General features: G+C 38.2%; 2 protein-coding genes across 2 annotated transcripts in view; one reads left to right on the plus strand and one right to left on the minus strand.

Annotated features, from left to right (window-relative positions):
• LOC132102717 (2-oxoisovalerate dehydrogenase subunit beta, mitochondrial-like) overlaps nt 1-12073 on the plus strand; it is a 486592-nt gene that overhangs the window by 166140 nt on the left and 308379 nt on the right. The gene's annotated exons all lie outside the window — the stretch shown is intronic.
• On the minus strand, nt 342-5536 carry LOC132102712 (terminal nucleotidyltransferase 5A-like). Its single transcript, XM_059507332.1, has 2 exons — nt 4860-5536; nt 342-3993 (listed from the first exon to the last, which is right to left on the minus strand). The coding sequence occupies exons 1-2, from the start codon at nt 5283-5285 to the stop codon at nt 3214-3216; spliced, it is 1206 nt and encodes a 401-aa protein (XP_059363315.1). The 5' UTR covers nt 5286-5536; the 3' UTR covers nt 342-3213.

Genomic DNA, 12073 nt, shown 5'->3' on the forward strand with positions numbered 1-12073 from the left:
ATTCTGTTTTTGGCACATGTAAACATTGTCACATAACTTACTTCCATAATAATAATAATAAAAAGTTTAGCTCGGGGAAAAATAGATGCTGAAAGTGGTGCAGATATATTAAAAAATAAATACAAAAATAAAATAATTACATAATACAGTATCCTTTTAAAGGCAGTTTTGGCACAATTTATTGGACAAAAATGTCTTTTTTGTTTTGTTTTTTTGGTCCATGCAAATCCCACACATTTCTCCTCTCTTGGCTCTTTGATCAAACTCTCTAATGTTATGTGCTGGAAACTGGGTCCAAAGGCAGAGAGGTGTTCAGAAAATAAAAGACATTCTGCATTCAGTACATTTCTTTCTTTTTCTTATTTTCCCTTTTTTATTGAGGACAGCATGTCAATTCTTTGATCAACTGAACACAAATTTATGCACAAAAGCAGCAGCTAAAAAAAATAACGACATGTAGCAGCTTGAACAACGAGAATGCAGAATGACAATTAAATTCACTAATACAATAAGAAAAGCAAGCATAATGTGTGTTTGTCCTAAAAATATGTATTTACAAGATATTTGAACATTAAGTGTTTGGCATCAATCGAAAAATGCCAAGATAGGAGCTCAGACTTCACAGAGCGAGTCAAACATCCCGCTGCCAAACAAATCCACAGGATACCGTCAAAATGTTAAGACAAACTAGAGTGTGCGTGAGAACCACAGACATATAAAATACTAAAAAAAAGGAGACCTGTGAGAACATCATAATCAGTACAGAATCACATGGGTAAAAAACTAACATTAATGCAAATTCTGCTCGATGTCAATCACTTCAACAACCATGTCTTATAGAAGTAATGCATTTATTAGTAATGTATCCACTGATGTTTTTAAAGGGGTCATATTATGAAGAGTCACCTTTTGCTTAATTTTTTTAGATAAAACATTTTGATGTACTATCTCAGGATTTCCAAAAATTGGGTTTGTGAGAAGCTAATAATAAATTAACATTAAATTGCTGAATCAAAATAAATTATTAACTAGTAAGTCATAAAATTTAGGAGTTCAGGAATAAAGTTAAGCAAATATGAAACTCACACAGAGCTATAGCTTGTTAATCATATTTTAATACAACTATTCAGTCATGCAAGCTTCATTTATGGAACACAATGCCTGATCGAGGCATGACTGAAATGCTGTATTAAAATATTATTCACAAGCTACAGCAATGTATGCAATTCATCTATTTTTGTTCAAATAAAAATAAAGCACTTCAAAAAAGATTTTTTGTTTACCTGCATTTAACGAAACGCATAACTGACATCAGAGAACCGTGAACATGCAAATGTTTTATTATTATTATTATTATTGTAATTATTAAAATATTAACTTAAAATCTCAGAAATTTACTTCAAGTAAATATTTAAGGTAAAATGAGTTTGGCTGACAAATATGTTTGGGAATTCCTGCACTATATAAACAAACGTAAACTTTTAGAAATACAGACTTGCTTCCCAGTCCAAAAATAACATTTATTTAAACTAAACATCCACGACTTTCTGAAAGCACACAGAAGAAACAGTATTTACACATCAATGAAGTCCTCAAACTCACAAAAAGTATGTCAATCTTTATTGGACCTGACAGCAAACCCAAACTCTTTAGAGGTCCTTTACATCTAAAGATCAGAAAGAGACTAAAAATGGTGCTGAAAGTTCAATTTGAAATTAAAACATTATGAGTTGATGTAAAAAAAAAAAAGTATGATATGACCCCCTTAAAATCTCATTCATGCATTGCAAATGCAAGCTTATTTCTGCTTATTTAATCTTCATAATCCCCAACTGTCTACAGTTGAGTGCACCTTCAGCTGCATGCCGTGATATGAGCAATACTGGAAACTCAACTGCAAAGTTTGCATTCCAGTAAAGCAAACTGATCTGTGCTTCTCTGTCCTATAAAAACCTTCTGTCTGTTCAGCCAAATTGCCCATAGTAATGAAATAAGCTGTACTGATTAGAAGACATTTGTAGCAGTAGATAAGCCCCTTCACCAGCTGCACCCATCTCTCCAGCCCTCCCTCCTTCCCTCGCTCTCGTCTGCGTCTCGCTTTCCTCTTGCCTCTCCTCTCAAGTCTCTTTGTCAAGGCTAAACATATATGCCTTGGCCCCTCCTGCTTCCTTCCGCAGGGCTATTAATCAAGAACAGGTTAACACTGTTAACACTTGGGTGAACGCGGGGTCAGGTTCAGCCGGCGGAGCGCAGGAACACAGCTGCTTTTACTTCAGCAGGAGCTGATGAATTCCCTGCTTGGATGTTACAGCAAACAGCGTCCCACCATCAGAGGTTTCTGCAAATACTTTTCATCTAGAAAGTCCGGAAACAAACTTTGTTCTTTCCTGCAAAACAGGTCTTTTCTTAGTTTTTGGGCCGTATGCTGGCACGCATGTGCCCTCAACTCTCACCTGGATCATGTGGTCTGCTGGAAAGCCTGTGCAAATGTCAACCTAACTAAAAGATGGCTTCTCAAAGCTGTGGACGCTGCTCAGAAACAATAAATTAAGTGTTCAATTAATAGACAGAGACTGAACTGCAAGCAGACATGACACTTACATTGGTTGTAAATCAGGACACATCATGTACATTCACAAGCTTTAAATTCCCTTTGTCGTGTTTCATGATTTTGAGGTTGCATTGCTCACCTCAGCGTACTGCATTGATGTTAGGCACTTCGAATGCATTCACATGTACAAATATAGACAGCACTATCACATCAGCTGATAGTCTGGATATAAAAAAAAATCTTTCTAAATATCTTTGGTTTGTACAAACTGTAAGGGTTGTAGTTTTTGACTTTTCCCCTCACTCAGAGAGTCTTCGTAAAAGGTTCTTAGGGATACACTGGTTTCCATTTGGACTAAAGGGTGCAACTGCAGCTTTCCAAAACCTTGCAGTTCCCTTCTCATGCATCTAATGACTGGGATTCAACGTGTCAACCAGTCAGAAACACACTTGAGAATGATTAGTAAGTGTAAAACCTCACGATCAGCCGTGAATTAGGCCAGGCAGTGCAGAAGATGCCTTCCAAACTCATTTGAGAAAACAGACAAACCCCATTTATTTCACTCAAGCAGAGTTGCACATTGGGGAAGTGGACAGTCACAATCAGGGTCAATTGTGAAACAAATTCAACAATGCAATGATTCAGCTCATCTTTTTTGGCGTTCAGTTGCACGGTAGCCATGTGGAGTAGGTTTGCTGATGGCAGGTAAAGACTGGCTGGACTTGGGCAATGTAATAATTGCTGAAGTTACCATCTGCTACATAAGGAGCAGGCTGGTAATAGCAAGTGACGTTGGCCACGTTGGGTATGACGTTCTGCTCGGCCAACACGCGCACCGCTAGCATGGCGATCAGCCCAAGGGCCTGCCTCCGCTCGTGTCCCATCAGACACACCGTGCTCTCGTTCACCACCCCGTGCAGCGTCGTCAGATAATCGTACTTGCGGTCCTCCAAGCCCACAAAGTGGTTCTGGAGATAAGACTCCAGCTTGCGCTGCTGTTCGCTGATGTCCGAGAAGTCGATGAAGAAGCGGGAGCACATGTAGCGCTGGAGAGACTTCATCTCCGACTCAGAGGCGGCTCTGAAACCCCTGACCAGAAGATGGCAGTATTTCAGGAGGCCGCCTCCTCGGATCTCCTCTGGGTTCCTCGTGCAGATCACCTTGTTGCGCAAGTGGTCCAGCGCCGTGGCGAAGTCTCCGTACACGCTCTCGCCAATGATGGTGGGGTGAAACGTTTTGGCCATGGGGTTCTCTGAGCACTCGTAGAAAAGCAGCAGAGAGTCAAGCTTAATCTGGAAAGAATCGACGCTAAACTCGAACTGCCGGCGCAAGGAGTCCACGAACTTGAGCTCCACGTTTTTGCCCCGGTTGTTGGAGAGAGAGATGAGACTCCAGCGGTCCGAATCATTGCACACTTTCACCATCTTCTGCACATATGCTTCCTGCAAAATAACACAAGGGATTGTTTCAGCATTTCATTAAAATAAAAATGCTTTCAAATGCATATCTGTTTGCCATATCAGTTCTCCATCATTACTTGTCGCAGGAGATCTAAGAGGCTGATTACGCTCGATCGGCTTTAACCTGCTTTAGTGCAATCCTCTTAACTGACAGAAAACCAACATTTCACCAGCCTATCAGTAAACTACTCTAATTGCATTTCTACTGAATGTCACTGGAGACTATAGGAAAGAACTTAAATAACACAATGATTGAAAAATCACAAATAAACACATGGCATGTTAAGTCAAGCAGTGGCAGCTGTGTCCTTCAGTGTGACATGCTGTACTTCATATTTGCTAAGTATTTTACTAAACACCACTTTCTTATGAATTATTGTTAAATATTCAGTTTAAACTGGTTATTCATAGGTCTACTGATAAATAATAAATGTTGGCCCCTCGAAACTGAGGTAAAGTCACTGTTTACTATTCTGCTTGCAGAAATACAAACCATTAATGTGTGTATAAATGTAAAATATTAAACCTTACAATTAGAAACTTATTATTTTGAAAATTATTTTGATTATTAAGATGGCAAAAAAACTTTGCATAAATATAACATGAATAAGACTATTCCATTATTTATAAAGCATGTTATGTTAAGTGTTGCAATGATTTTTTTATTCATTACTGTACAAGAAGAGCATAACTTAATTCTATCGAGAAAATAATGTAAAAAGAAACATTTGGCACTCTTATGAGACTCAATTTTTTAATGGTAAATGTGATTAAATCCGCAAAGAAAACTTTGTCCTTGACAGTTTGAATCTGTAAAGTCCACCACCATCATGAATCTTAGCACTCACCTTCAGGGTCAGTGGGGTGATTTTCTCTTTATTGACCCCATCAGGTAAGAAGTCCAGCAGACAGTCCAGCACGATGTTCTTGACGATCTGGAACTCCGTCTCTCCCTTCAGGTCCACGCAGAATATGAGGTCCAGGTCCTTATAGCCGAGCCCGCTGTCCCCGTGCAGGACGTGACTGGCGGCGGACCCGTTGAGACGCACGTCCCGCACATGGATGCGCTGCTCCCGCATGCGGCTCCGCACCGCCGTCACGATCCGCCGGGGCTTCATCTGCAGCGTCGGGAAGTTTCCTCGGCCGTGGATCGGGATGCTCTCGGTCAGGATGAGGTCCAGCCGCTGGACCTGCTCCCAGCTCAGCACGCTGAAGTTCGCGCTGTCCGTGTTTGAGTCTGAAACTCGTCTGATCGCGCGGTCCTCTTCAGCCATGGTCGCGTCTGCTGGAGGAGTCGGAGGGACGAGGATACGCACGCACGCGCGAGTGATCTACTGTCTGGAGATGTTACGAGGACAGCTGAGGAGACGCATAATGCGCTTCACACGGGGCCAGTGAACCGGAGACTCGCTGAGGTCTGAGCTGACTCTGTCTGCTTCTGTGAGGACCGTCATCCGCCCGCGCGCGCACGCAGTGCTGGAGAGTGTAGTGTGTGTAGGATGACAGCAGAAGAGCATTGCTGAAGCTTTCTGTGTGCCTCAGGTCACGCCTATCACACACACACACACACACACACCAGCACACGACTCGTCTCTCTACACACTGTGACTCACATTTAGGCATTTAGCACACACGAACATGATACATGATGATACTGAAATAATAATGACAAGCATTTATGGTAAACTAAATGTTGTTTTGTATGTGTCACGTTTGTAATATGAAGTTGCAATTTATTAATACTTGAATATATTTCATATATTTTAATACATATAGGCTAATAGATTTTAAATTATATATTTACTATAACTGTAATGCTGAAAGCATACTGCAGTAAAAAGCACTTTGCATGTGATTTAGTGGCCTATGTTAGTCAACACATCAAAGTGTACTCTTTAAAACAAGATTATTGAAACGATGCTTTAAAATGTACTTTAGAGTAAAAGGTCATTTGATATTATTACAAACTTCTTTAAGAGTGTTAAGAAACATATGAAAGTGTCTCTCCTTATGTTCACTTAAGTGACCTTTATTTCATAGATAGATAGATATGTATGTATTGTGCAAAAACAGTAATGTTATTCATCTCATATCAAGTATTCATCAATAGCACATCTGCATGTGAGAGGAAATATAATGCAAGCAATATGTTGCGATGTAGACTATGTGAGGTCAACATCAGGAGGTTTGGTGTCTTTTATTGCCCTCTAGAGACGTGAGAGAAAAGTGTCTTGAAGCACAAATGACTCGATCTGCGTCTGCAACAGTTTGCACATGAACACTTTTCAGCTTCATCTGCACTGCAGCTTGTCTTTATCAAGTCGAGTGTTTAGCCAATAACACAAAACTCAGCACAAGCTCATGCTGTTTTATTTCAGGGTTTGATCTTCTACCTCATAAACATAGTTTACACGTTTTTGTTGGTAACACTTTATATTAACTTTCATTAATAAATCAGTAACAAGCATTAAATAATGCTTAACAGATTAGCTAGAAATATGAGATAATTAATGTTTACTATAGAACTTATTAAACATTACCTAACGATTAACAGATCATGTAAATTAAAATGCTTACAAATGTAATTAAGCTTTCATTTCATATGATCATGCAAATGATTTTTAAAGAAATTACGCAATGATTAAAAGCTTATTGGTTAATGTACTTGTCAATGCTTTTGAAATATTAAACTTCAGTTCACGTATCACCTAATGCTCTGTTTACAAGTTTTGTGAAAAAATAGCTTTATTGGTAGTTTTAAGCACCTCACAAACTATTTGTAAATATATTATTCATTAATAATCAATGTGCAAAGGTCATATATTTAGTCTTTGTGTGTTGTGTAGACTTCTACTGTTTACACATAATTTAACAAATCGTCTATGAATTATTTGTTCATGTTTTTATAAAGTGTTACCCTTTTTTTCTTAAAGTGATGAATTTTTCAATAATCTAAAGAAACTTTTCCCATTATAAAGAACTGTTTTAGTAATGGAAAGTTTCCAAGGATGTTTACGGTTCTTCATGGAATCACCAATGCCAATAAAAAGTCTCACACCACTGTAATGTTTACTGAGGATTCATTTTTAAAACACCAGCAAGTGCCTCGTCCAGACTTCATAACCTTTGCTGACTGAGGGCCGTCTGTCTTCAGCTCATGACAGAGTGGGGCAGCTGTCAGTCAGGATTCACCAGCGGACACAAAGCCCTGCGTCACTGTACTCACCCAGCCCTTTAAATCTGTTTCATCCCATTTAGGTTAACACAGGCTAAACCCTATGAACAACACCAGTAGACCTACAGCAGAAGAGATGAATGAAATAACACATAACCTGTAACTGATCACTGACCCATATTCATATCTGGATTCATCCGCACACTCAAGCGCTACTGGTGAAGTGTTTTGTTTATTGCACCTAAGATGTTTCTGACTTAAAAAAACTACACAAAGATTTTCATATTAATTGCCAAATTAATATGACTAGAAGATAGATTGCCAAATACAATCTTCTAGTACAGAGTTTGATTTCGTGCTTTAGATTATTCACTTGGCATGATCTCCACTGAGGAAAAATCAAAAGGAAAATTGGAGAAGCTGGCCACAACTGATCAATTTTAAGGCATTCAGCAAACTTCCAGTCGGATTCTTTTTTCCCCATCACAGATAATTTACCATGTGCCCACAGGATGTCCATGCCCGAAACCAGTCAGTATCTGGTGTGAGCACCATCTGCCTCACGCAGTGCAACACATCTCCTTCACATAGAGTTGAAATAGGCATTTGGTGTACATAGAAAAAGACTTCGATCTTTGAGTTCAGCTCATGAAAAATAGGGGCAAAAACAAAAGTGTTGCGTTTATAATTTTGTTCAGTGTACAATCACCAGAATAAGCTAAACGTAGGCTATAAACAAACTACACTACAGTCACATGACTTCAACATCAGCACTGTCAAGCAATTATTATTATTATTATTATTATTATTACAATATCTTGAACTTGTGGTCAACACAGATCTTATTTCAGAAATTTAAACCAATAAATAAAAAAAATTGTTTTTGGGATGATGGAACCAGAAGTATTAAAATGCAACTAATTTGCAGTTTTTGGCATACAAAAATATCCCTTCAGCTCACTACTGGCAAAAAGAAAATCTGTTAATTTGGATGAATGGGGGATGAGACCCTCAAACAATAAATAAATACATTTTACCTTCATAAAATTTCATTTTATGGCTTAATCTTTCGAAAGGTGAATTAAGACTTAACACCTGCAGCAACTCTGAACACAAAAGAATACCATGGTATTGCAATGGTAAATGTCCAAAAATCCCTTGCATGGTCCCAACCGCTCACCCACTCTAGAGGCATAAGCACATCTGAAAGTGAGCTGCAGTTTTATGCAATAAGTGACTCGGATCGGAGTCCAGAGGAGAGCTGCGGATCTCAGGCAGTAAACAGCTCATTTACTGTGACAGGCCACATCTGCGCTGAGAAACACACACATCCTAATAAACAAAAAGACTGAGATTACAGCTGACACGTTCACAAATCAAACTAAGTGTGCAAATGTGTTTGCTTGCTGAACTCTTGTTTATGCTCTGTTCACTCTCTACAGTACATGAAATAATCACCACGGGCTGTCAGCTATCAGCTGCTATCGACACTGCAGGGGATTGAGCATGATGTTTGTTTGAAGAAATAACACGCTGAACACACGAGGCAACAGCGTGAGCAGGAGTTCATGTATGCACTTTTATGGGTTCAGAGAGTGAAATGTGTGGCCTGTCTGTATAAGCCTCATTAAAAGCTTCACCAGTAATCATTAGTTACAGAGCGCAGTGTTTACAATCAAGTTCAATTTAACTTCTCATTTCTTCAGAAACCCACACTGTTGCATGAGCTCTGCAGAAACCGAATTAGAGATAAATAAACATGTCTGTTGTATTTATATTCAGTCACTTCATGTGATTTTAGTAATCGGATCATAAAAATGATCGCAGTCTGACCACTTCATGAGGGTGTTTGACACTCGGACAAGTGTAAATGCATCATTCAGGACATATACAGTAGTGCATTTACAATATATAGGCACAGACAGCATTAAACAGAACATTTTGTGACTTTGAATGAGCATTTTATTTGCATGTTTTAATTGAAACATTTTGATTGGATAAAGCCAAAGTGAATAAACCATTTAAATATATATTTAGAAGTTAAATTACAGCAACCGGTAGCATGACAACATCTAAACAAAACATGATGAAATTTTTTATTTAAAATTGACCTTTTGTGATAATTGATGGAATGTGATTTTTTTGATATTTCAAGGTATCTTGTTAGCAAGACCGTCAATAAAATTATTTCATTTTCTGCAAAACCAAATACAATAATAAAAGGTTTGGTTAATTTCCATTTAACCAAAGGTATGTCCTGGAGAAAACTGCTGGAGCTGATCTAAATCTCTTCTAGGTTTGGTGAAGAGCAGAGTGTTTCCCAGCACAGCATCATCAGTCCTCACCCAGCCACACGTGCTGGTCTTCTCAGAAATCTCTTTCTCACTACACACTATCCTGCTTTCGTAATGAATCCGATCTAGCGTTGAGCGGCACGTGCGCGGAGGAACCCCCATGAGGTCAAACGTGTGGGAGATCGTGATGTCACTGAAAGGGTAAAGCACGTTCTGGGCACGCTCAGAATACTCTCCACTCATAGCCTTAATTATTCAGATCAGTTCACTAGCAAGAATCTGATAATCCACACTGCTGCCAAACGAGATCAGAGCAGCCGGGGCATCTGGGTAAACAGCTACACCAGAAACCTCAACTCAAAAGTCTCTTCGTAACTCTTGTCCTTGTAAAATCAAAAGTAGCAAGTGACTTGTGAGCGACTGTGACTCAATTTTAATTAAATTATTATGCTTATGTAATGCATATAAAATAAATAATGGCAAATGCATACACAACACAAGCAATAATATTGCCTACAAGATTATTTAATAATATTATTAAATTGTCTAATTTAGAAGTTTCACTGGAGTAAAACCCTTATGGATTCTGATTTCTGACAGAAGCAAACATTTAAAATTAAAACACCTAACAAACACACAGCTTTTGTCTTCTTCAGGAGAGTGCTGTGGATTACTGTGATGTTTTTATCAGCTGTTGTGACTCTCATTCTGACGGCACCCATTCACTGCAGAGCATTCATTGATGAGACACTGATGCAATGCTACATTTCTCCAAACCTGATGAAGAAACAAACTCATCCTAATCTTGGATGACCTGAGTGTGAAGACATTTTCTGCTAATTTTCATTTTTGGGCAAACTATTCAGGTAATGATAATAATAATTTAATAAAACCACTGACCAATGTGCAGAACAACTGATTAAGCTCGAAATGATATTATATACATAAACGGAGTACAATTATCATTATTATTTGTAACATTATAAATGTCTTTACCTTTGATCAATTTAATGCAACCTTACTGAATAAATTCAGTAAAAAAAAACTTTTGAGCGGTAGTGTACTTTAGATGTTTAATTCACGTATATAGTCATAAAACCATAAAAACTGTTTAGCATTGTATGAAGTATATTTAATACTATTAAGACGTGTCCCAACTTTTATAACAGGGTTGAAAAGTGTCTTCTATATCCAGTAAGCTATCAGGGCATCATCGCTCCTCTCTGACTAATTCAGTCAAGTAAGAGATTATGATTCACCTCACAGCGTGTCTGGCAGATGCTTGAACTGGACGCTCACACTGATTACTGCACATTAGGACCCTTAACCATCATGCACTTATTTCTGAAGCGGTCATCTGATCACTCTGCTAACGGCTACTTTTTCATACTCTGATGACTGTTTCAAATGTACGGAGACAGCTTTGTTCAACCGGAAAGGACCGACTGCTTAATCAAATCACACCAAACATCAAATTCATTAGGACAGGCTTGAGATGACTGCATGAGCGCAAATTTGACAAATGAAAGAGAGCTGACATCACTCAAGCCACGTCACTGGAGACATGTTCTGCTCTGACCCTGACGACTGTAAAAACACTGAGTCAACGGCTCTGCTGAACCAGACAGAGGTGCTCAACCAGGGCTCATTCTAAATCAGTCCTTCTACAATCCTGTCCACCTCTTCATTTATATATATATATATATATATATATATATATGTATGTGTGTGTGTGTGTGTATAAACTATTAAAACCATCACATTGTAGTCAATTAGTAGGTAAGCAGATGAGACAGAGAGAAAAATGCAGGGTGAACTCAGGTAAATTGGAACAGTTTTTGCCATTGAGATGACTAGGGGGAAAAAATGTCCCAATGATCCTGAATGATGCTTTTAGTTGAAACGCCCCCTATAGGCAGATTTGGGAGCAAATTGGTGCACATCCTCAAATTGAACTGTTCTCTATGTGTATCAAGTTTCATTATGTTTGGACTTTGTATGGAGCAAAAACAGGGTCAAACACTCAAAATGGATAACACCAGACTGTTTAATTGGCTTATGTCTTCACATCGCTTTGATAAATCTAAACTCTTATTTTGTCAAAAACTTATTTTGTTAAGTGTTCTTAATTTCATTGTTTTTATTTGCTGTATATAGTGTTATATTACCAATATAAATAAATAAATAAATAAATAAATGTCCCAGGGATAAACAAAATCAGAACTTCTTGTAGGGCCTGAGTACAGGAAATGTTTTTATTTGTCTCTCTTATGGTTCCAGCATTATAAACAAATGTACAAATGTACCTAGTATAGTGCCACCTAGTGTCTAACAGATGAGTAGCAGATTTGAGATCTTTACAACCATTTAGGGCAGAAAAGAATAATTGGTCAAAAGAACAAATACAACAGGATACCGAACTGAAGTGAATGAATCAGACAAAAACTGTTCATAGCAATTTTGAGGTTTAAGGGTTTGGCAAACTTGAGTGTTTGAGTGTTTGAACCAATGCATAAAATGTAAAAACAAGGTACTAAATAATTTGATATGGTCTTGAAAGAGCCATAGTGTTGAAGTTATGCTAGAATGGTGA

The sequence above is a fragment of the Carassius carassius genome, chromosome 24 (assembly GCF_963082965.1).
Source record: "Carassius carassius chromosome 24, fCarCar2.1, whole genome shotgun sequence".
Taxonomy (NCBI): Eukaryota; Metazoa; Chordata; class Actinopteri; order Cypriniformes; family Cyprinidae; genus Carassius; species Carassius carassius.

What these genes read in the sequence shown, in the direction of transcription:
- LOC132102712 (XM_059507332.1), bottom strand. Translation starts at nt 5,285, where the DNA reads ATGGCTGAAGAGGACCGCGCGATCAGACGAGTTTCAGACTCAAACACG. An exon ending in TCACCCCACTGACCCTGAAG is followed by an intron (nt 3,994 to 4,859) that starts GTGAGTGCTAAG and finishes GTTATTTTGCAG; the next exon opens with GAAGCATATGTGCAGAAGAT.